Source organism: Cariama cristata, unplaced genomic scaffold, assembly GCF_000690535.1.
Source record: "Cariama cristata isolate BGI_N322 unplaced genomic scaffold, ASM69053v1 scaffold7734, whole genome shotgun sequence".
In the NCBI taxonomy this organism is placed as follows: domain Eukaryota; kingdom Metazoa; phylum Chordata; class Aves; order Cariamiformes; family Cariamidae; genus Cariama; species Cariama cristata.
In genome coordinates this window covers 53,974-75,721 of record NW_009611199.1, presented here as the reverse complement: position 1 = coordinate 75,721, position 21,748 = coordinate 53,974, and the positions used below count along the sequence as shown (strand labels likewise).

At 38.6% G+C, this 21,748-nt stretch overlaps 1 protein-coding gene across 1 annotated transcript in view; it reads right to left on the bottom strand.

Annotated features, from left to right (window-relative positions):
- Positions 1 to 21,748, bottom strand: part of KIF13A (kinesin family member 13A) — a 70,032-nt gene that overhangs the window by 24,125 nt on the left and 24,159 nt on the right. The window contains exons 8-17 of the mRNA XM_009698148.1: positions 18,886 to 18,997; positions 18,276 to 18,488; positions 16,622 to 16,732; positions 15,327 to 15,461; positions 14,382 to 14,512; positions 12,537 to 12,623; positions 12,260 to 12,426; positions 6,387 to 6,597; positions 1,468 to 1,630; positions 679 to 819 (exon numbers count right to left, since the gene is read on the bottom strand). Coding sequence (XP_009696450.1) covers positions 679 to 819; positions 1,468 to 1,630; positions 6,387 to 6,597; positions 12,260 to 12,426; positions 12,537 to 12,623; positions 14,382 to 14,512; positions 15,327 to 15,461; positions 16,622 to 16,732; positions 18,276 to 18,488; positions 18,886 to 18,997 — 1,471 coding nt within the window. The remainder of the gene's footprint in view (positions 1 to 678; positions 820 to 1,467; positions 1,631 to 6,386; positions 6,598 to 12,259; positions 12,427 to 12,536; positions 12,624 to 14,381; positions 14,513 to 15,326; positions 15,462 to 16,621; positions 16,733 to 18,275; positions 18,489 to 18,885; positions 18,998 to 21,748) is intronic.

Genomic DNA, 21,748 nt, shown 5'->3' with positions numbered 1-21,748 from the left:
TCTTCCCAGTACGCAAGTAAGCTTTTGACAAATCTCACGCTTATTTGCCAAGGCTAACATACTACTTAAATTCTCAGGAAACGTCACTTAGTTTTGATGGAGGTACTGATGTGGACGAAGTATCTTCAATTGATTTCTTCACTGCTTTGAGGATGGGGGGGTTTACAAACGAAATTACAGAATATTTCACATTTTAGGATTAAGTTCCACCCCATTAATATGTTCTGCAGCTTGAATGTATCTGAGCAGCATCCTTGCTAGCTTTGCTATTGTCTGCAATTTAATCATTCTATTTCTAATGCAGCTTGCTGCTTCCATTCAGAGCTGGTGCATATCTGCATGGCACCTATATTCTGCGAGGTGAACATATGCTCTTAGTGGTACCATGAGTTACCACCTCAGCACAATTGTATCTGACCTCAGCACACTTATATCTGAGAAGGAAAGTGAGGATAGGACAAGGCTGTGTTCTACTATGCATGGGCATTTTGACTATTTAGTATTACTCATAGTTTTTTGGTTTGTATTTTAAAAAAACAAAACCAAAAAACCCAACACGCCGCGATACTGTACTCTTTCATATACAAAGTCATTGCACTTGATCTGTGCAACATATTAAAAAGGGTTAAAAGAAAACAAACTGAATCTCTGATCCCTTTCAGAAAATACATACAATACCTCAGGAATTTTCTCCTTCCACTCTTGATAGAGGTCTCTCATGTCAATCAATTTGTTCTCTAGTTTCTCAATAGTCCACACTTGAGTACCTTTTCCTTTTCTTCTCACTTGAATAGCAGGCTCGCTTACTATTGCACCCCTCTAAATCAGAGGAAAAAACAATCACTGCAGGAAAGGTGCATGTAAGTAGTCTAAATCTTTACTCAGATTGCCTTCCTAAAAACGAATAAAATACAGAACATACAGCTTCTCTCTGCATGCCACCCACACTATCTCTGTCCTCAAACACAGCATACTCTATGCATCTCTGAGGATTCAGACCTCTTTGTCCTTCTCAGATAACTACCATTCACACAAGAATATTAACACTCTCTATCAAATCACTTATGACAAGTATATTATCTTAATTGTTATCATTGTATTTACAGCAGCACTACAACCCAAAAACCCTTACCACAAAAAAATTGTAGGCATCTGTAACAAAAACTGGTAATTTTTGCAAATATTAACTAAAATGCAGGTTTTACAGCAACAGAACACAAACATTCACAAACTGCATGTGCATATGGTGATCATACACTTGAAAGAACAAGAGACACACTTAATGTTATGTTCCCATTTTCACTTACAATTATTCACTTTCAATATATTAAAGTCAGGTAGCACCCATATTTTGCCTATGCATAATCTAACAAAAGTAGCATTTTATGGCCTCAAGGTAGATGAATGTTATATATGTCTACATGTTTTAGATTAGCCATAAAACTACAATTTCTTTGCTGTCATTACCTTTTTGTTGGCACTGAGGTTTTCAGCAGGGATCTGAAGTGTTACTTGATAATCTGTTAGCTTACTCATTTCTTCTGCTAAGAAGTTTGCTTCTCTCACCAGTGTATTTGCCTTTACTATCTGCTCTCGAAGTTTAGCCAGGCTCTGTCGAAACAATTCATCCCTGTGGTGCAGTAGGTAACATGAAAAATACACAGAAACCTATTTCTATTATTGGAAAGCTGCAAACAGGGGTGCTAACAAAGACTTTTCTGAAACAAGTTTAAGAAGAAATGCTGTATAGCACTATGTCAGCAAACACAAAGCAGCGTCAGACAATTTTACTGAGGAAATGCAGTGATCACATATCAAACAAACATATTACTGTTGAGGTAAGTCTAGTACAGTAATGCCCAAATAAAAGGGCACAGTACTACGGGAGCTGTTACAGTGCTGATTTGTTAAAAGCCCTAGGGACATTCTTAATTTTCAAGAAATGAAATAATTGCAGCTGTCTTTGTCTTTAATTTGCATTTCTGTTCCACAGAAACTACCAGTCCCAACGTGAGAATTCATCCTGATAAAACCTGTTTTTCCTCAGGTTGTGATGTTGGAGCCTGTGATCACCGTAGGGCACAGCTTTACATCACAGCTGGGGCTTTGCAGTGCTACAGACCCCCAAGACCTCCCTCCATATGCTTAAACCATCTCAAGTGCATACACACACACACACAAAAAAAAAAATCTTAAGTCCTATATACCCAAAGTACCTTTTAAGTAATGAGCACAGGTTAAAGCTCGTGCACTCCGTGCAGTTAACAGTCTCTGGACAAATTCCAAAAAGGTTTCTAAGGCCTGTCTGAGCAAATCTGGTCTAACGTAACACCTGGCAAACCTGCTATGACACATACTATATATACCTCCACGTGTGATACTAAGATACCTTCTCACCTGGGATTTTCATCTTTAATTTGCCTTTTAAAAATACCACAATTATCCTCTGAGCAAATGCAAAGTCCCCCCTTCCACCTTTCTTTATAATCCCAAGCGCAGTTACTGCATCTCATCATCTTCATAAAACCCATGATCAAACTTCAGGTATTTCAGTGATCAGCACTCCTCTGTATGATTGTTCAGCTTTTCTATGCAAAGTCCTACTGAAGTACAGTACATATCGTGCACGTACACTTCTCATTTCTACAAAATGCATTACGGACAAGCGTAGGAGGAATAAGTAAACTCACGGGCCTTACTGTGAACACAGGCAAAATTTGCCTATTTGCCTTTATTCAGATAAGCTTAGATCTTTACAGTGCAAACTACAACCAACCAACTGTTAATATGCCTTTCAATCCCCAACAGAACTCTTCTTGAGTGGCTATCTTTTTTCAAAATATCCCCCCAAAAAAGCCTGGGTAATTCAAATTGCACTCTGCTAGTTCCCTGATACCATACCCAAGCGGTAAACGACCAGCAGCGTTAGCAAGCAGCCCTGAATTTAGTGCCTTCAACATGCTAAAACACGCAGCTTTGTCTCTCTCCCCTATCTGGCCAAAATTTGCAGCACTGGTGGGTTTTGTTGGATCTTAAATAGCTGCTATCATCAGCAGATTTTTAGTCCACTTCCTCCATATCTGCTCCCAGTCTTATATGGAAAATCCCCTTCCCTCTGCCTCTTGCTTCTGTTATCCAGGCCATCAAGATTAAATGAGCAATTCCAGACCATGGGAGTGACACATTCAGCAAGCAGCTATAATTTTGGATTCACCCAGAAAATGAAGGCAGAGTTAAGAATTACTCACTAAATAGTACTTCATATTGAGCGTGTATTTACACCTACAACCACTGCGAGACAGCTGCCCAGCTTGAGAAACAGAAGGCGGCTTTGATCTGCAAGTGCCGTAAGAGCCACGGGATTCAGCTACAGCCAGTCCCTTCCTTGATCCGGGAAACCGGCATCTGGCAAGCTTTTCGGGGAGGTTCCCACACCAATCTTAGCTAGATTCTTGAGAAAGGAAGGGTTTAAGACTATAAAGAGGACTTACGAGTAACTCAACCAATTATTATGGGTAGTTCTCATTACAGTTGTGTTTTTCTGTATATAGCTGTGCCAGCACCCTTACAGAAACTTCAGCAAAAAAAAAAAAACCACCACAAACCCAAAATATGTTTCAGAGATGATTTCTTAATTCTCACTACACAAAACATATGACAAGCTCCATTACGATATTACATGCAGAAAAATACGCACTGAACATGAAATCCCAATACAATCGTTTAAGCCAAACAAGGGAAACTTTCATCCAACACTCATGAGGTGTCATTGTCAGTCTCTGGAATTCCTAATGCCAGATACAAAATATGCTGAACTAAACCTTTGGTCCAGTACACCACCACTCCCGCTTTGTAACTGTGAACAAATTAAATTTGTTCCAAGTTACAATGGGTTAACTTTATGCCAACAGGTTTTAACGCCAGGTCAGGTATCATCTGTCCTTCCACAGTCACCATAAAGCGAGAATAAACTCTGTGCAATGTGTTCTAGCTGATCTGACAGATACAACCACGTGCCGACATCAGACACCTATCAAATTATTTCGCTGGCTGACCCGGTAGACCTCAGCTTCCTTTGCAATGGCAACAGAACGACAGGTAGAACCGCACTAATCAAATCCCACGCAATCCAGAGATTGGCTCTTTGGCATGTTCTTCACATCCAGTCTTCCCTTTTTTTCCTGCATTTCTTGCCCTCTGGCCAGCTGGCTGGTAAACACCCTCTCAGCTCCATGTTGCCACGCTTTTACCAGAAAAAAAAAAAAAAATCTTGGGAGGGATTTCTACTGTTCCTTATTTTAAAAAAGATTAATTTCCCCCTCCCCCTCTTTTATTCAGAAGCCCAAACCTCTTCTAGAGCTATAAATAAAAAAAGGGTATACCTAAGAGGATCTTCTGGAGGACAGGAAAGTGAGAACTAGTTCTTCCAGAAAACTGCTTATTCAATCGCAATACCACCAAACCATTATCAGACTCCTTACCGATCGCTACAAAGAGCATTCATTCTCCTCTTTTTTACAATGCAGCAAAGCACAGTCTTCAAGTAGTTCAACAGTTACAGAGAGGAAAGCATTCACTCATGCAATCCAGAGGCTAAAATGCTTGTTCAAAGCACAGCTCCTCCTAAGAAATGTCTAACAACTACTGAGAAGAGAAGGCTGGCAGAAAATACTTAAACTTTGATATCACTCCAGATTCTCTTTTTTTTGTGTCATTAAATTGTTATGGTCATTGATTAATTTTAAGTTAATCAGTTACAATTCTTTCCTCTCAAGGACAGGCACTTTTTTTTGCTACCTCATTTTCCCTTCTGTTACATCTTTTTAGAGGTATTACTTTCCCTTGCCAGTAAGCCCAGTTCTCGTCTCTGCTACTGAACTGGGTTATCGATGATTTATTGATGGCCTTGCTGTGCTCAAAGCAGTTCTGAACGGCAATGATTCCAACTAGCGCGTTTCTCATTTTGCACTCCTTCTGCAGCCCTAAAAGAGCCTGCAAATCCCAACCGCGACTCTGTAATGCCTTACATTCAGTTCCCAACGATTCTGTTTTTAGGTCTTATGGGGCAAATAATTATTTTAATTAAAGTTGAAATACAGCAATGCCTCTCCCTATACTTGCCATGAAAAAACATTCTAGTCATCACTGGTCAACAGTTTCTTTGTTTAACTTTTTTCCCCAGGCCAAACTGGGCAGAAATTACAAAATAAAACCTTACACGAGAACTAAATCAAGTTGTGTTCTGCTCTAACACTCTGAATTTGAAACCTGCAACGCAATCTTGGCTATCTTTGTTTAGACTCCTCTTGTATGTGGATTTTTTTTTAAATGGTGGAGAATAAAGCAGAAATAATAAAAAATTTTTTTTTCACTACATGTAGAAAAAAAACGCTGAGTGAATACAAAGCTTGTGTTTTAAAAGAAAATAGATTTAAAAGAAACTTAGAAGAAACCTGTTAGTACATCTAGTCATTCTTTCTGCTGAATTAACCCAATGACAGAACACTCATTTGTATGCAGAAAACTTAAATCATCTCGGTTGCTGCCCCTAGATCTAACTTCTCTCCATGGAGCTGGTGTCCTTCTCTCCCCAATGATACCAAGAGTAAGCTTCTCTCATTGTCCAGATGCAAACACACACACGCTGCTTGAACTCTGCTCACATCTTCCTGGTCTGCTTTTTTAACTCTCCCTGCAAATCTCCGGACGATCTTTCACCAAGGCTGCATTCAGCCGCCGTGCTATTGCTTTGCAAAGAGGCCTCCGCATCTCGCGGCAAAGCCTTTTACTTTACTTAACAGCTCAAACATACTCTATTGGACTATTCTGCAGTTCTCAAATACACAGCAACTCTCTTCTAAAGCTGGGCTTACTTTTAGAAACAAATACATACAACCTATAAGGACTCCCATTTTCCGTATTTCTCATGGGTTTTAGATTGCAAAATACGTGTTCTCATTGTACACTCTCAACACACAATAGTCCTTAGTGGATTCCCCAGTCTCAGTTGACAAATCTACCTCTGCACTATCTTTTCCTTTCTTTCTAGAACTAACTTAAACAATAATTGGTAAAGGAAACATTTCAGAAGCACTTTTCTAGTTTCTTTTAAAAAAAATTTAAAAAAAGAAAAAGCTGTAACGCTGATCAATAAAAGCTAAATTCTTATTTCATTTGTGTGTTAAATCTAACAGGAAGATCTTGCATACTTGTTACACATCTAAACCCAGTCCTAAATGAGATGCTAATGCTTTGCAGGCAGATCTTGTACCATACGTCAACTCCACCAAAAAAAAAAATATTATCAGTTTCTGACAGATGGTTCAAGCCTCATCTTCCACCCTGTGTAGTTATTAATTCCTTTGTTTCAACTCCAGTATTCTCACCTCTCTTCTGTCCAGAGATTTACTTTCTGTTGGGCAGTCTGAGCAGTGTAGGAGAGTCGGTCGCTGCCATGCTGATGCTGCCTTTCTGGAGAGAGCTGCTGCCGCAGCAGCTCTAACTCACGTTCGTACATCAGCCGCTGCTCCTCAAGAGCACTCTGCTTCTCTTCCAAGTACTGTTTCTCCAAGATCTGGACCACATTTTGTACTGGGTCTAAAAAGAAAAAAAGGAAAAGAAAAAAAGAGAGAGAGGAAAAAAAAACACACCAGAAAAGTGAGAAAATGCCATTTCAGCGTTACAGAACATTCCTTATTTATTTGGTAATAGCAATTAACATATCCCAGAGTCTTTGCAAACACAAGATGGCCATTGCCCCCCAAAACAAAAGTCAAAATAATAAATATTGCATTAAACAGATAAATCCAAACAAGAAAAACAAAACAAAACAAAACCAGCGTGCAAAGAGGCTAGAACAGTGGTTAAGATCCTCGTCTAGTGCATATTTCAGTACTGTGAAGTTATAGTATGTTCCAGAATCCCAGCAGGGAAAAAAGAATGGATGGAAAAGGGAACAAATTAATAAGAAGAAAACAAAGTAAAATACAAGGGAAGATGATGTTAACCAGAGAAGGAAACGACTTAAGGAAATAAAAAGCAATTTACTTTCTCCATTTTGGCAGAGAATGAAACGGGTTGGAGAGCTGCAGATGAAAACCGAGACAAACATGGCATCGCACCAGCGTGCTTCACAGTGCTGAAGCAGACAAAGTACGTTCTGGAGGGGATGGCTGCATTTAGCTTTACAAACATTTCATCTCAAAAATCAACCCCGATTTGGATACCTTTCTCCATTTTGGCAGAGAATGAAACGGGTTGGAGAGCTGCAGATGAAAACCGAGACAAACATGGCATCGCACCAGCGTGCTTCACAGTGCTGAAGCAGACAAAGTACGTTCTGGAGGGGACATCTGCATTTAGCTTTACAAACAACATTTCATCTCAAAAATCAACCCCCGTTTGGATACTATCCTGAAACAACCTCTTGTGTCAAACAGCTACGGTTAAATCTAAATCGCATTCAAATTAAAGAAACACCACTCCGTCTGTTCCTGGTTTTAGGTCCAATGACAGACTGTGCCTCTGAAAGAGTAATTCAACGGAATAAGCTCATTCTATATACTACCAGTATATACCTGCTTCATGTACATACGCCTGAAAGCTTAAATACAGCAAAAGAGTGGTTTGCAAGAGGACCAATCTAGATGAGTATCTGAGTGACAGCACATCACCTCACAGATCGCTGAGAGGAGTTCCATAGCTGGAGCGCTGGATTGTTAGGGGAAGCAACACGGCAGCTCTAGGATATGCCACAATTTTCAAATGCAAAAAAAATTCAGCTTTAAAGTAATTGTTTGTGATACCTCTTCCATTTGCAAATATATAAAAAAAAGAAAAAGGCTGCTGTGACTTTTAAGGACACCAGTCTGTCACAAAGGAGAGAGAAAAATAAACCTAGATTTAATTACACTGTCCCACTTTGGAACTAGAGGTGTGCTGCTCAAAAAAAACCCAAAACCCAAAACACTAAAACCACAAAAAAAACACCCCAAGTCAAGAAAAAAACCCAGACAAAACCAAAAACCACGTCAGTATGATTTATTTATGAACCATCTTGCCTTCACCACCAAAACCCAGTCCTTGTAAGATTTTGTACAAATTTTCCTGGTATTACAATGCTACATGAAACAAAACCTGGGTTACTCTAGCATGCAATAGAGGACTCACATGAAAGGTTCTGTAGGGTTTCCATCACTAGCAGCGTGTGTTGGTCACCATAACACGCATACAAGTCTCCCCAAAACCATATCCCCTGTATCTTCGCAAACCAACGTAGCATTAGTGTATTTAGTAATCTCTAACAACTTAGTACTAAAACTACTGAGACCCATTTTGCTAAAGATAAACAATTCACTGTCCGCGATTTTAACATATATGGCCATCGAGGCAAGTCACTTCATAAAACAAATCCTTCCTATTATAAACGCCAGAGAAGCAAACAGGATCTCCAGGGTTCTGTTGTTACAGTGGGTTTGTATTTGCCTCTCAGCATCCTTTTTCAAAATATTAAGATTGATGTAAAGCAGATCTTCACTTTCAGCAGAAAATAAACACTTCTGCAAGTTGCTACTGTAGCCCTACCCTTATCCATGCAAGAAATCATTGGCTTCACACAAAGGCATCAAAATACCACCACAATGGTAAATATGAAGCACAAAGTTAAAAATTAGTCAGTATAAATAGCAACCAAATAGCAAAACAGTGATGCATAAAAGTGTCTTAAAATAACCAGAAATATTACTTTTTAGTACATGACATTCTCAGAAAGACAGTTATTTTTAGCTTTTAAACAGACAATGCAACCAAAACAATTGACTGAACCAAGTTCTAATATTCTAGACTACAAACCAAGTTATTAATGTTGATCTGCATCACCATTATCCTCCTAACTCCTCCAGATACTATCAGAATTACCTTCACATGCATAGGTTTTACTGCATAATCCCTGAAACAGTTTTAGTTACATGTAAGAACGGTTGAGAGATCAGGTATTACGCAGAAGACAGAGAAGAGGCATGGAAGAAATTAAAAGCCCTCTATTGTGTTTGCAAACACAGGAAATGAATCTAAGGCTGAGTCATTAAGACAAGACTTTCCTAAATTGCTCCAAGACCAGCTCCAAGTTCAGGGAACAGATTTCCTTAATAAAAGTGATCTTTTCAGTCACCTAGATTTACAGGATCACAACCACCACAGGCTCAAATTATGCCATGGAAAATATTTGGAACAAGATGCAAGGACCTAGTCTAAAACTTCCCAATTTCAAGGAAATGCACTACTGTGTGGGGAAAAAAAAGGTGGGTTCGGCTTGTATTGGAATGCAAAACATCAATTTACACTTTTCTAAAAGTCTTCACTTTAACTTTTGAAGCAGTTTACACAGAAAACCCCAAGCCTTTCACAGGGAAAAAGCAAAATATGGTGTGAATTATAAACCATCTAGTTAGAAGATGAAATTAGGTAAATGAGGGAAGATTCTACCCGGTGCCTGCCAAACACACAGCAAATTCCATACAGTCTTAAAAGTCCCAAGTCCCAATCCTTTACATATTTATGTGACAAGAGTGCAGCGGCCCTGAAAAGACCATTCATACGCAGTTCATCCTCTGCAGAGCGTTAGAATATTAACACTGAACCAGAACAATGTACTTTCTCCATAGGATGAAGAGCATTTATTACCTTGCCGCAATGTCACTTAATTCACATCCCGAATCTGTCAATCCAGTAACAACAATGCTGAATAAATTCCTGAAGATTTCATGCAAGTGCATTTTTCTAAGCAAGCTAGAAGAAGGTTATGACACAGGCCGCTTTGCTAAGTTTCATCAAAATCCCCACCCTGAGCTGTAACAGTTTTTTTTTGCTTAAATGAGAAGCTGCATAACCTAATCACATTGTTTACTTAACCACTGCACAGTACACAAGAATAAAGTAAACTTCTTTGCTGCATTCTGTGTTTGACCAGCATCACAAATGAGCGGTACAAAGCTGATCTGACAGAATCCCACAAAGAAAGTTAACACGTTGAAGAGGAAAGAATCTGGATGTTTTCTTTACAGCTGTTTTCAAAGTTACACATTTTCCTCAGAGCTTCTTTGGAGCCGGATGCAATATGTGACACTGTTGTACTGGTTACATGCCATAAAAACTGATGTGTTTGCGCCCGGGAGAAGCTAGGCGATTTAGTTAAAGGGGGTTACTGTTCTCAAATAGATGGGGGTGGACCAAAACAAAAAACACAAAACAAAGGAAAACCAAAACCCCTTGCTTTGGGCTATATCAATACATGCTTATAAAATAATTATCTAAACAAAATTTTTAAATACCTCTTTATTCTCCCTCTAGGGTTTCTCCACAGAATATGGATAATAGAATTAACTGTCTTCAGTTATTTAGTTATTTCCTCTTCCTTACTCACATGTATTTTTCATTTTAATGAAGAATAAATAAATGGTATTGTAACAAAGCTGCTTTACTTCTTACCCAACAAACTGGAAGTCTGTCAGAAAAAAATGATGTACTTTAGCTATACCATTGAGGAGAACAGAACCTGGAAGCGCTCTCTAGCTTCGAATCAAAAGACCAGCCTATGATCCTCACAGTCACTTCTTTTGTCAGGGTTTTATTATCACTTACTACTCCAACTCGGTTAAGCAACACCTATCTGGGAGGGAGCAGAAGAGACAAGAAGCAGAACAATTGGGTTATGACGCCTCTGAAACTGTGACACATGTATGACCGCTAACATTTGCTGCGCATTAGGGAGGAAAGAGCTCTCATGAAACAGCACGGTCTGTACTGTTCTTGAGCAAAAACAACCAAGACAAAAATTGGCGTGGACCACAATCAAAAAAGCCTACTCAACTAAAACATAAAGACACTTGAAATATTGTGAAGAATCACTTCAATCAGCTAGATAACACCACATGAAAACCAAAAAATGCGACCCCCCCATTCAAACAACACTGACTCATTGTAGACTGCTAGAGTTTAGTCAAATCCCTGGTTAGTGACAAGCAGATCAAGCATCAATTAATGCTTTCAAATTTCTCCAGCAGTCTCATGCATGAGCCAATCAAGTGCAAAACCTTTGTCCCAGTTTTGGCACAGATACGGGATGGTTTGAGGCCTTAAAACAGGCAACATATTCTTCACGAGGGACGACAAGACTGAAGACCACCAGGATGGCAGATTCATCTGAAATTCATCTCCTGGTATGAGCGAACCATAATGAAAACATTTCTGTTATCAAACAGTAATTTCACATCAATTTAAATGACCTGACCCTGTAACTCACTCACACAAGCAATCCCATTAAAATCAAGCTGTAAAAAACCTGCAAACTATTGAGAGAGCGTCAAGCACACGAAACCATCATGCTGTACTCAATGGCAAAACAGAGAAAGTTAATGAGACCAAGAAAAAAGTAAATACTATATTTCAACAAGGAAAGCACAGCAAACAACAGAAATACTGCAAAGATATGAAGAAAGGAGAAGAGAAAGCAATGAAACACAACCCACTGTGTCTTTTTGCCCAGTGACCAAAACCCAAGGTATCTGCCTCTCAAATTTTGTGTATTAAAACCCTGCACAAAGCATTCAGTAGTTCACAAAGTTCTTCAGCGTTTCTTCATACCATAGTATATCATACAAACTATGACTTGCCTTCTGGAAATCATGAAAACACCATATTGTTCTACATATACATCACACCATTATTTTATTTATACACTGTATTTTATTATACTGCCCAAAAAAGGCATCACAATAGGTTTTAACAAAGATTAAATAAAACACTGAGGGTGACCAAGCGTTAAAAACCATGCTAGCTGACATTTGACTATTGGTTTGTTATCATTTCAGTGTTTTTCTACTAAGGTTAAAATGGCGTCACTAATATTTGATACAAAAGGAAGGATGAAACTAACTGAGCCATATCTGAAGCACCCTTTTGTGATGATTTGACAGGCATATGATTACAACTCAGCTGCACTATAAAGGACAGCAGATGTACAGATAAAATTGTGTGTCAGGGCACACACACGAACTACTAATTTGTATAGGTATTTATACCTAGGTGCATTTATATATCTATCTACCTATAAGCCTAACATTGTTTCTGTAAAATATCTTTTTCTGAAAATGCTCCAAAGGCCCCTGGAGCAAGTGTACCACTTGTTTTACCCAGAAATTAAGTTCCATGCTGAATTTGTTAGACAATCCAAAAGAACGTTTTTGTCTCGCAGTTGCCTTACCGTTACTATTCAGCGTCTTCATAATAACTTCCATTTGTGCAAACTCGTAGTTGTAGTCTGGTTCTGAAGAAGCTTCACTAGCTGCATCCAGATCATGCTCTCCTAACGAAGTTTCTTTCTCAAGGTCTTTCAGCCAATCTCGTCGTTTCCTCTTTGGTAAATTGATTCTGCACAAAAATTGAAATTCAGTTTCTAAAAAGTTTATGCAGAATAGTGGAAGAAAAAAAAAAATTGGGCTGAAATGTAAAGAGGCCGGAACACAAATATCAACTATTACCTAAAAAAGTGGTTGTTTCCCCATAATATTCTATCTCCGTGCCATAACTGAGTGACAGAACATACCAGTGCACCATTTACACAGGATCTGAAAGAAGAAAATACAACTTCAGTGAAATCCTAAAAATAAAAGGTTGGAAAGTAACTACAAGATCTACTGTTTCTCCCATCTACAGACAGGGATTTGTACCATATGATGCACAAATCAGGTTCTCATTAAAGGATTGACTGGAAAGTTACTGGTCTGATTCCTAGTGTCAGAATTAAACACAAAGCAGCTTTCCTCTCTAGCTTTGGCTGGTACAACACTTCAGGGTTCTTTAAATGCCCGTTTCTCAAACTGGGTCACTGCCTGTTTCTTATAAACAGTCTGTAAATTTGGATGCATTCAAATCCTACTTGATAAAGCTCTCCAGGACATAAGTTAGTCAAGACAGAGTTGTAAAACATACTGTTAACATACTCAGCATTCAAGTGGAAGAAAGACCATTAGATCCAAGTTTCATTCTTTCAACAAATGCAGTCTCTGTTATTCACAAGAGTCTATTTTTGCAAACATCTGGTATACTGCTATATTGCATTTAGGTTTCTTTGTATTTAAGTTTCAATCACAAAATTGGAAAAATGGAGCTGCTGAACTTTCGCATACATGAGTCACAAAGCAGAACATTTTATTTGAAAGGGAAAAAAAACTTAAGTAAGATAAAAAAAGCCTTTTCAGATGCAGTGTTCTGAATTCACAGCTGTCTCTCAAGTAAGTCAACATAAACATGTACGCATTTGATTTAAAACCAGATTTTTGATTTCATTTTTTTTTCCAACGAAATTCTGGTAACTAAATTTCTGTTGACACTAGTGTCTTAAAAACAGCTACTTAAGCATTGCAGATGAGGCACAAGTAAAATAAACTATGTTTTTCTACTGACATGTGCCTTCGCTCTTGCCAGTCAAAATGACTGACTTCCAGTACAGTAACTCTATCACCACAAGTCTGAATCCCATCTGTTTGAAATCTTGTATCGCAGGCTGCAGAAGAAAAATGCAAATGCTAAGAGGTATTTTACTGAAGGCAGAACAGAAGAGATTGGATTTAAGGTGTGTCTCAAACTTTTGTTTCTCATTCCAATACTAATCTACACATTATTTAGATATTCAGATTTCAGACAAGCAGCATGACTATTAACTAGGACAAAGGCACTGCTCATCACACACCACTGGAGATGAAGTGACAAAGACATTTACAATTCCACCCGAGAAGTCACAGTGCCCCCAAAATTAAAAATAATTAAAATACAGAAGTTGAAACAAAAGGAGTAATGTGACTTCACACTGCATATTTACTAGACACAACAGTAATTTAAGATTTAGAAAAGAATTTAAAGATCTTCAGATCTTTAAAACATCTCTTTCTCACAAAATACTGAGCTTTACAACAGGAACTACTTGTGAGGTACAATTTATCCTCCCCCATCAAGATACAGCCTACTATCCCGTCGCATGGTTTGAGATAGCCAGCAGTGTCTCAGTGACCTTGCTACCACCCAAGATATAAACAAGCAACGGTCCCTCAATCCTACTGAATACCTTCTTCTGATGGTTTATTCTGAGCCAAACCACTGACAGCCTCTTATGCCGCAGAGTGGGTGGGTGGGTGTGTACACGTGTGGGGAAATCTCAGTTTTATTGCCGAATTTCACTTCTAAGTATCCAAGTCACCTATATCAAAGCTATTCATTGATCAGAACCTAAGACACTCCTGATTACGTAAAATACAAAATGCATGCAGGTTATCTTCTGGTAAAGAAAAGCAAACACTTCACTGAAAAGTGCTGCTGACCTTCCGTACCTTGCATTTTCTTTAGGTGTGAGTGTAACTTCTCCATCTAATGCAATATCAATCTCACAGTGTTCTGGTTGGATTCCTATACCAAAGAGCTGTATATCCTGAGAGGTATCTGCACCAACTCTTGTGTGATCCTAGAAAACAAGCTGTTACTAAGAAACATGCAAACTATCACTTATATATAACTAAGACAATATTAGTTAAAGCACTGAGACTGCACAATCTACATGCTGTCCTTTGCTAAGCACTTCCGTAGAGCAGAATAGTGCCGCAGCAGATTTGAAGACTGTAAAGGTCACACACAAACTGTTCTTCTGCTCTGCACTTTATCTTCATATGGTTTTAAATAAAGCAAAATAAAGCAGTTGACACACAAATTCTGATTTAAAAATATTCTCAGACCTTGCTTGCATACAAGCAATAAATGTAAATAGTGAAGAAAACCAGTCATGTCATAGGCATATATAACAGAGGACATGGATAGTAAGAAAAGGTGCACGGAGTTGGTCACTTTTCAGAAAACAGCTATACTGCAACACAACTAAACATAGTAAACTCTACATCTCTCTATGTTTAACTCGTCAAATATTTAAAGCAATCCTCAGTTCACTAATAAAAAGAAGCATCTAACATGAAGCTCTCACTTCAAGTTCAGCCCAAAAGGCAATTCTATTCACATCCCGTCTGGAAAAGTTAGACTTTATCTCAACACTGGCACACACTGAGCCCTTCTCCCACTGCTGGCAATCAGGAAATCAATTCGGAAAGCACTGAAGTTGAACTGCAAAGGGAGAACAAAAGCCTAAACAGTAGGAGAAGGCCTATCCTATTTTGCTGCAACTAGTCTTAAAAATCTAAATACACTCTGACCAACAAACTGAGCCAGAAATTCAAAACAACAAACAAGTGTTCCTCCATTCTGTGTAAACATCCTGTTCACATTCTTACCTTTAAATAGTAAACCAAAAGCTCATTGAGCGCAGGGTCCGCGTTCAGGTTCACCAGGTAACACTTGTCATCCCCCACCTTGATACCTGAAGACTCAAGGGAAATTCCCATGCTCTCTAGCTGTCTTTGCCTCTCCTGCAAGCACAAAAATAGGTGAATCTTGCCTGTTGCACTATGTAGAGACAAGTACAACCAGTAAACGAAAGCAGGACAACTAAAGCTGAAGATGCACATGCTAAGCATGCATTCTGTGTATCGCTACCAGAAACAAAACCTAAGACACTGGTCAAGTACCATATGTCTAATAGGATTTATTTTTACACACCGACAATAAAAAGTTAGATCTAATCCTCAAACACCTGCTTCCTCAAAGTGGAACTTACCTACCTAAGCAGCCCCATTGATTTTGTTAGAGCTACTCGTAAGTAACACAATGTGGCTTTGAACTTCTATGTAAGTTAAAAATTAGTCTCAGTTGCAATTACTTCAAAGATAATCATTGTCATAGATAATGTAGAAAATAGCATGCCACAGTTTAGGTTTATTCTTCTGCAGTATTATCATTCATTCAGCGAAAGCATCTACTCAATCACACATCTCTTTTGCTTTGCTACATTTGGGGGTTGGGGTTTTTTGTTTGGCTGGTTGGGTTTGGTTTTGCCCCCTACCTTCTTTTTTTTTTAATTAATTTAAACAGTGTTTGCACCAAAGCGTGCTTCTGAAACATTAAGACTAGAAAGACAAACCAACGATACTTGTTCTCGAAGCTACACATGGTGGAAATGATGGAAAAGTACACTGGAATCCAGAAGTCTTATTTTAAGTACAATAATAACAAACATACATAAGTGAATATACGTACACATTTTCCTTCTCTGGTTACGTAGTCGCTAAAAGCAAAAGCAACAAATATCGCCCAAAATTCCAATGCTTTTATAATTCTTCATTTTCTTAGTCATTTCAAGGGAAACGTGTCCAAGATCCCACTCTGGTCTTATAAATAAATGAGTTGCCCAAACATATTTTGATGTTTTATTTTAAAATCAAATATTAGATTTTATCAATGATATCATGACAGAGCTACATTTATTCTAATGAAATTTAGACTTAAAAAAACCAAAAACCAACCAACAAACAAAAAAACCCCAAACCAGAAACGAGGGGTAAAGACAAAAATCCAGAGGAATTTTAAATAGCTGGTGAGGAAGACAGCACAGACCACCAAATCTCAAAAAATTCAACTGACTTGCGCTATATGAGTATCTGGTCTTTCCTCCTCAAAACTTCTGAAATACCTGTGCAATTTCTTCCGTTTTCCTTAGCTTTTCTTCCCAGGTGACTGTTAGCTCTTTTATTAGTTTTTCAGATTCTTCCAACTTTTCCTTCAGTTCTGGTGCCTTCATGGCCTAAAAGATAGAGATTAGCAAAAATCCTCAGCTGCTCTTCCCACTGCAACGTCTGCTTGCACAAGGGAACTGAACACAGCAACATAATATGAAATGCAACAAGTATAGATTTCAACTATATCCCCAATTTTTTCATGGCAGAAGATGAAGAAAACAGGTCACTTGCAAAGGAAGAGTACAGAATCAACCTATAATGGGTCCAAATCTGAAATAGCTGAAGATCGACATAGCTCCAGAGGCTAATGGAACCAACAAAACCACTGGACCTGGCCACTCAAGCTTCAGTGTTTGTCTAAAAAAAAAAAAATCCCGAGTATTTAAAAATTTTAAGTCTTAGCTGCCTGAAGTTCAATTGCAAAGTCTTTCTTCCAACAGTAGTTTCAAATACAAATTCCTCTCGAATTCTTTTGTTTCGTAAGTGTTCCTAGAGTTGCATTAAAGCTTTCAGACTGACCCTGTTGATTACCTTCAAAGGAAGGCATCCTCTGGAGCTAACACAGGCTTCTCATTTCACAATAAGAAACAAAAGCGAAGAGTTCGAACACTTCCAGTGCCAAGTGCCAACAATTCAACAGGCTGGCATACAACTCAAAAACTTTTTTAAAAAGTTAGTAAGACTTCGGACACCTTCCTGTTGTTCAGCCACAGTCCGCCAACATAATTAAGAACATGCCACAATAGTATTTTCCAATTTAAAATATGGGATTAGAACAATTTTTTATTTATGAAAAAAGTTAATGGCTTCTTTTTCATAAAGCAGATTTTCCCATTTCAGTCAGTAAGGAACTGTTCATATAAGGAACACTCTTCCTTAAATGAAAGTGAAGTTTAAACACCATGCAAATTTACCCTCAGACACACTTCTGTTCTTTTTCTCACCAGTATTTTGCGTCTTGCCTGAAAAGATCAAAAATATTTTCCTGCAGTGCAGTGCCTAATTTCTCCAGATACGACCAAGTAAACTATCCTACTCTGACGCTTTATTCTCCAATTAGAAGTATAAATCTAAGATAAGCAGTAATCACACAGTATTAACTGTTATGGCAGTAAAGCAAATTGCTGGTGGTTTCAGTATTGCATTTTTGACATTTTTTTTAATAGATTTTCACAAATGTCAAGGAAAGAAATGTCCCACATATTTTGTGGTCCAATACCAGACTTACAGCTTTTCATACTTTTCCATTTGACATCATAAAATTATATAGTCCACCAACGTAAAAAAAAAATTTCTGCTAATAAGTCTACACAACAAAGTTATGTTATCTGTGCTGCATGAATTATTGCTTGACATGAAGTTCTTCAAGAACAGTCTATTCTGACAAGGGTCACCATCAGTACAATGTTGTCCTCATTTAAAAGTTATTAAAAATAAGCAAACATTATGTTGGATTTATTTTAGGAAACAAAGTAAATTATTTTAAAGAAGAGTGCAAGACAATTCCTTCCCTCACTTTGTAAGACCGAAAAAGAACGCTAGTCTTTCAGACAGAGTTTGACATTTCCTTGGGAAACTCAGTTTACATTGTACTGTGAATAACGTTACCTCAGCTTGTGAGAGCTGTTCTTTCAGTTTTTCAACTTCTTCACGTAATTCTCTGATGACCCTAGCATTTGGATCTTCATTCACCACAGCATGGTTAACTATCCTTTTGGCTCTGTCTGCGTATCTCAAAGTAGAGAGTGTTTCTTCATAGTTGTCTGCTGCTGGACTAATTGTGGCTATCATAGCAGTTTGGCTGTTTCCTCCCAAGTTGTCCTGTAGAACACATCCACAGAAAGTTTGAGGATTAAAAATTCTTCTGAGACTACACAATGTCTTTACAAAGACACTTAAAATACAAAGCTCACTACTTAGGCACTGAAAGGTACTCTAGATATAAACTAATCAGCATGATCCATAAACATTTCCAGCCACTTCTACCAGCTTTAATTCCACCGTAACTGAAAATAGCCAGAAAGGACTTTATATAGAATTAACACAAGGTAAACTTAGCTGTCCGTAGTACTTGGAATAACTTAAAGCTACGAGAACTCCTTAGCTCATTTCCTTAAAAAAAGAAGAGAAGTCCATGTACACAGAGGTATGCTACAATGATCCTACAAACTTTTAAGCTGACATCTTGTGAACAGGGTGAACGGAAAACATTAATTACCTTGAGAAGCCAAGTGAGTACAGAGTCTCTGTAAGGCACAAACTTGTTTTTCCCCTTCCCTGCTGCTTGGTCAGCAAGTGATGATATAACCAAGCCCAGTGTTGAAAGTGATCTGTAAATGCAACACAGTAGAACAGCTTTAACACATATTCCAAACATAGATTTAATAAAATACAGGAAAAGGGATTTGCTAAAGAGTTTCTTTTCTGCTCTGCAGAACTTCACATCCAATTTTTAAAATATCACAGAATAATTTAAGTTGGAAATGACCACAGGCTATCAGCTAGTCCATTGCCCTGCTCCAGACAGGGCAATGTATTTATTGAAGTTACATATTTGGAAGAAAAAAATGGATATCTACACTGTTTCATCTCATCTGGTACAAAGACCAAGTTCCAGGAAGACTAAGATAAAATATTCCAGTACCTAAAGTAGCTTGAAAAGTGTAAAGCAGACTGCTTCGGCACATGGAGAATCACTGCCTTTGATTAGACATCTATCTTTTCCTCAGAGACTAAAAACCTTTCTATCTGCCTCATGACGCTGTTAGGAGTCAGTATGGCAGCACAGCAAGAATCCCCTGTCTCTGGGAACAATATTTTAAGAGCACTGGCTCAACAACAGCCTAAAACTGAATAATTCTCGAGCCGTCAGGAGGCACCCTCAAGACAAAGCCAGCCATGGCCCAGGAGAAACTAGTCTGTCTGGTGAACCAGTAACTAATCAACCATCATACGATGACGGAAAACTGCGCATCAGAAGAGCCTGATTAGGAGGTCCTGTGAAACAGGCTGGGTTATAATTGAAGTGGAGCCTCACGAGCTTCTTGTGGGGGGAACAAGACCAAACAATCTCCCAGTGACAAAAATGTTGCACAAGCACGAAAGAGAAAAGCCCCCCAAATTGCTTAGCAGCCAGCAACATCCCAAACACCACTCCAGAATCGTGAAGAAAATACAGATAACTCGCTCATTTTGGTACAGGTACCACTTGTACCAACAAGGGGAACTGCACTGGCAATCTGTGCAAAGCGTACGTGCATCCTATTATCCAATTGTTATACAACCCTGGGTCAATTTTAAGTGACATTGGGGCTCTTGGCGTGATTATGTTTAAGATAATGAGTTGGTTCAGGAGCCTGAGAACATTAAACAGATGCCTAAAGAGTTTTAAAACAGATAGCGCTGAAGCCCAAGAGCATACTGGTCCATCATATCCAGGCCCAATTATCCAGTTACTCTTTATAACTACCAAGGAAAACTTCAGCAGCATCACAATTAGTCAAATAAATATTTAATTGTGCTGTTCCACTCCATCCTTTTGAGTTCTCTTTTCAAAGAAGCAGTACCATTTCAGTTGACATGCAGTGTTTGCACAATATTTGTAACAGGGCTGCTTGAAACTACCAGTGCTTCAGAAACAACATTCAGAAAATGAGAAAAATGTTGCAAAAGAATATTTCAAGGAAGATATCTGAGGGTAGGGTAACAAGAACCATGACAAGTGTATCAAAAGATGTCCCATACTGCATATAGCACGAAGTGGTATGAAGATAGCATAGACCTGAAAGCAAAATTAAACGAAAAATAAATGTAAGGAGAGGCTAGGCAATCTGATCTCCCAAGAGAGCACTCTATTTTGTAAATTTGTCTATAGGATATCTTTGCAATCCACCTCTGAAAAAAAAACATAGCAAAAAGGACAGTTAGTTTTAGTTTGTGACTTAAACAGAAGCCTAACGACCTCTGAAAGCAGAGATGACAGCGTGCTAAACACGTGGGAGCAAAGAGTGGGATGCTGCATGCTGCTCCGTAGCAACCTCCTACAGCACAACGGAAAAGGACCACCAGCACGTTCCCAAGGGAGTCCACCTTCAAGGAGTGTAAAGTTAAAACACCACCCTGGCCTATTTTCCTCTGATTCTTTTTCTTTACGTGAGGGGAAATGTGAAAACCAAAGCCAAAAACTGAGGGAGGGGGAAGAAAAGGACAGTCAGAAGGGAGGTAAGAAGAACAGGGATTCAAAAAGGCCTGTCACTGAAAACGGGTTCACAAGGGAGCTGCAACACGAATTTGAGTTATGGGCACTACATTTTAATAAACAGGAATTTATAAGCTACAGTTTATTAACACAGGATTAAAAGATAATATTTCTGCTCCTTATAAATACTGATTTTATTTTAAGACTAACTGTTAATATCTGCAGTAAAAGCCAAACTGGAGTAATTTATGTATTCTGCTTGAGATTTCATAATACAAAGCTGTTTAAAGACATTAAGGAAAGCAGTAAAAGAAATGGCTGCCCAAGAAAATAATTACAGGACTCATCGGTTGCTTTGTTTCATGTTAAATGACCCATCAGAGATCCGTCATTACCTGGATCCTGTCTCACACTACTTCTACCATCAATCAAGCAGAAGGCTTAAGCCCGTAGTGCACAGTAGACGGAGGCAGTTCAGAAGCAGCAGAGTGAACTTCTATGGTGCAAGCGTATGGAAAAGTGTCATTTCTGCACACTTTCTGTTCTCCTTGTCCCTGTTCCTCAGGCAGGACCTGGTTGCCCCTGCTTGTGGGCGGTGGGGTGCTTGCACGCTCCCATCACGGATCTGAATCAGCTGCGTTCGAAGGGCAGTGGTGCTTCCTCACCGCAGGGAACAACTCTTGTCCCTAAACGACACCCATTCAAGCTACTTCTGTACAATTTACAGCCACATTCCTCAATGAGTAGAATTCACGTTTCTATTAGTTAACTCTGAACGCCAAAAACCTCCCTAAAATCAGCTTGGAGTCAGACCTGTCCCAATCCATTCCTTCCCCTCAACGCCTACATTTTAAAGGCTTCTTTTTGCATTCTCAAGTCAAAA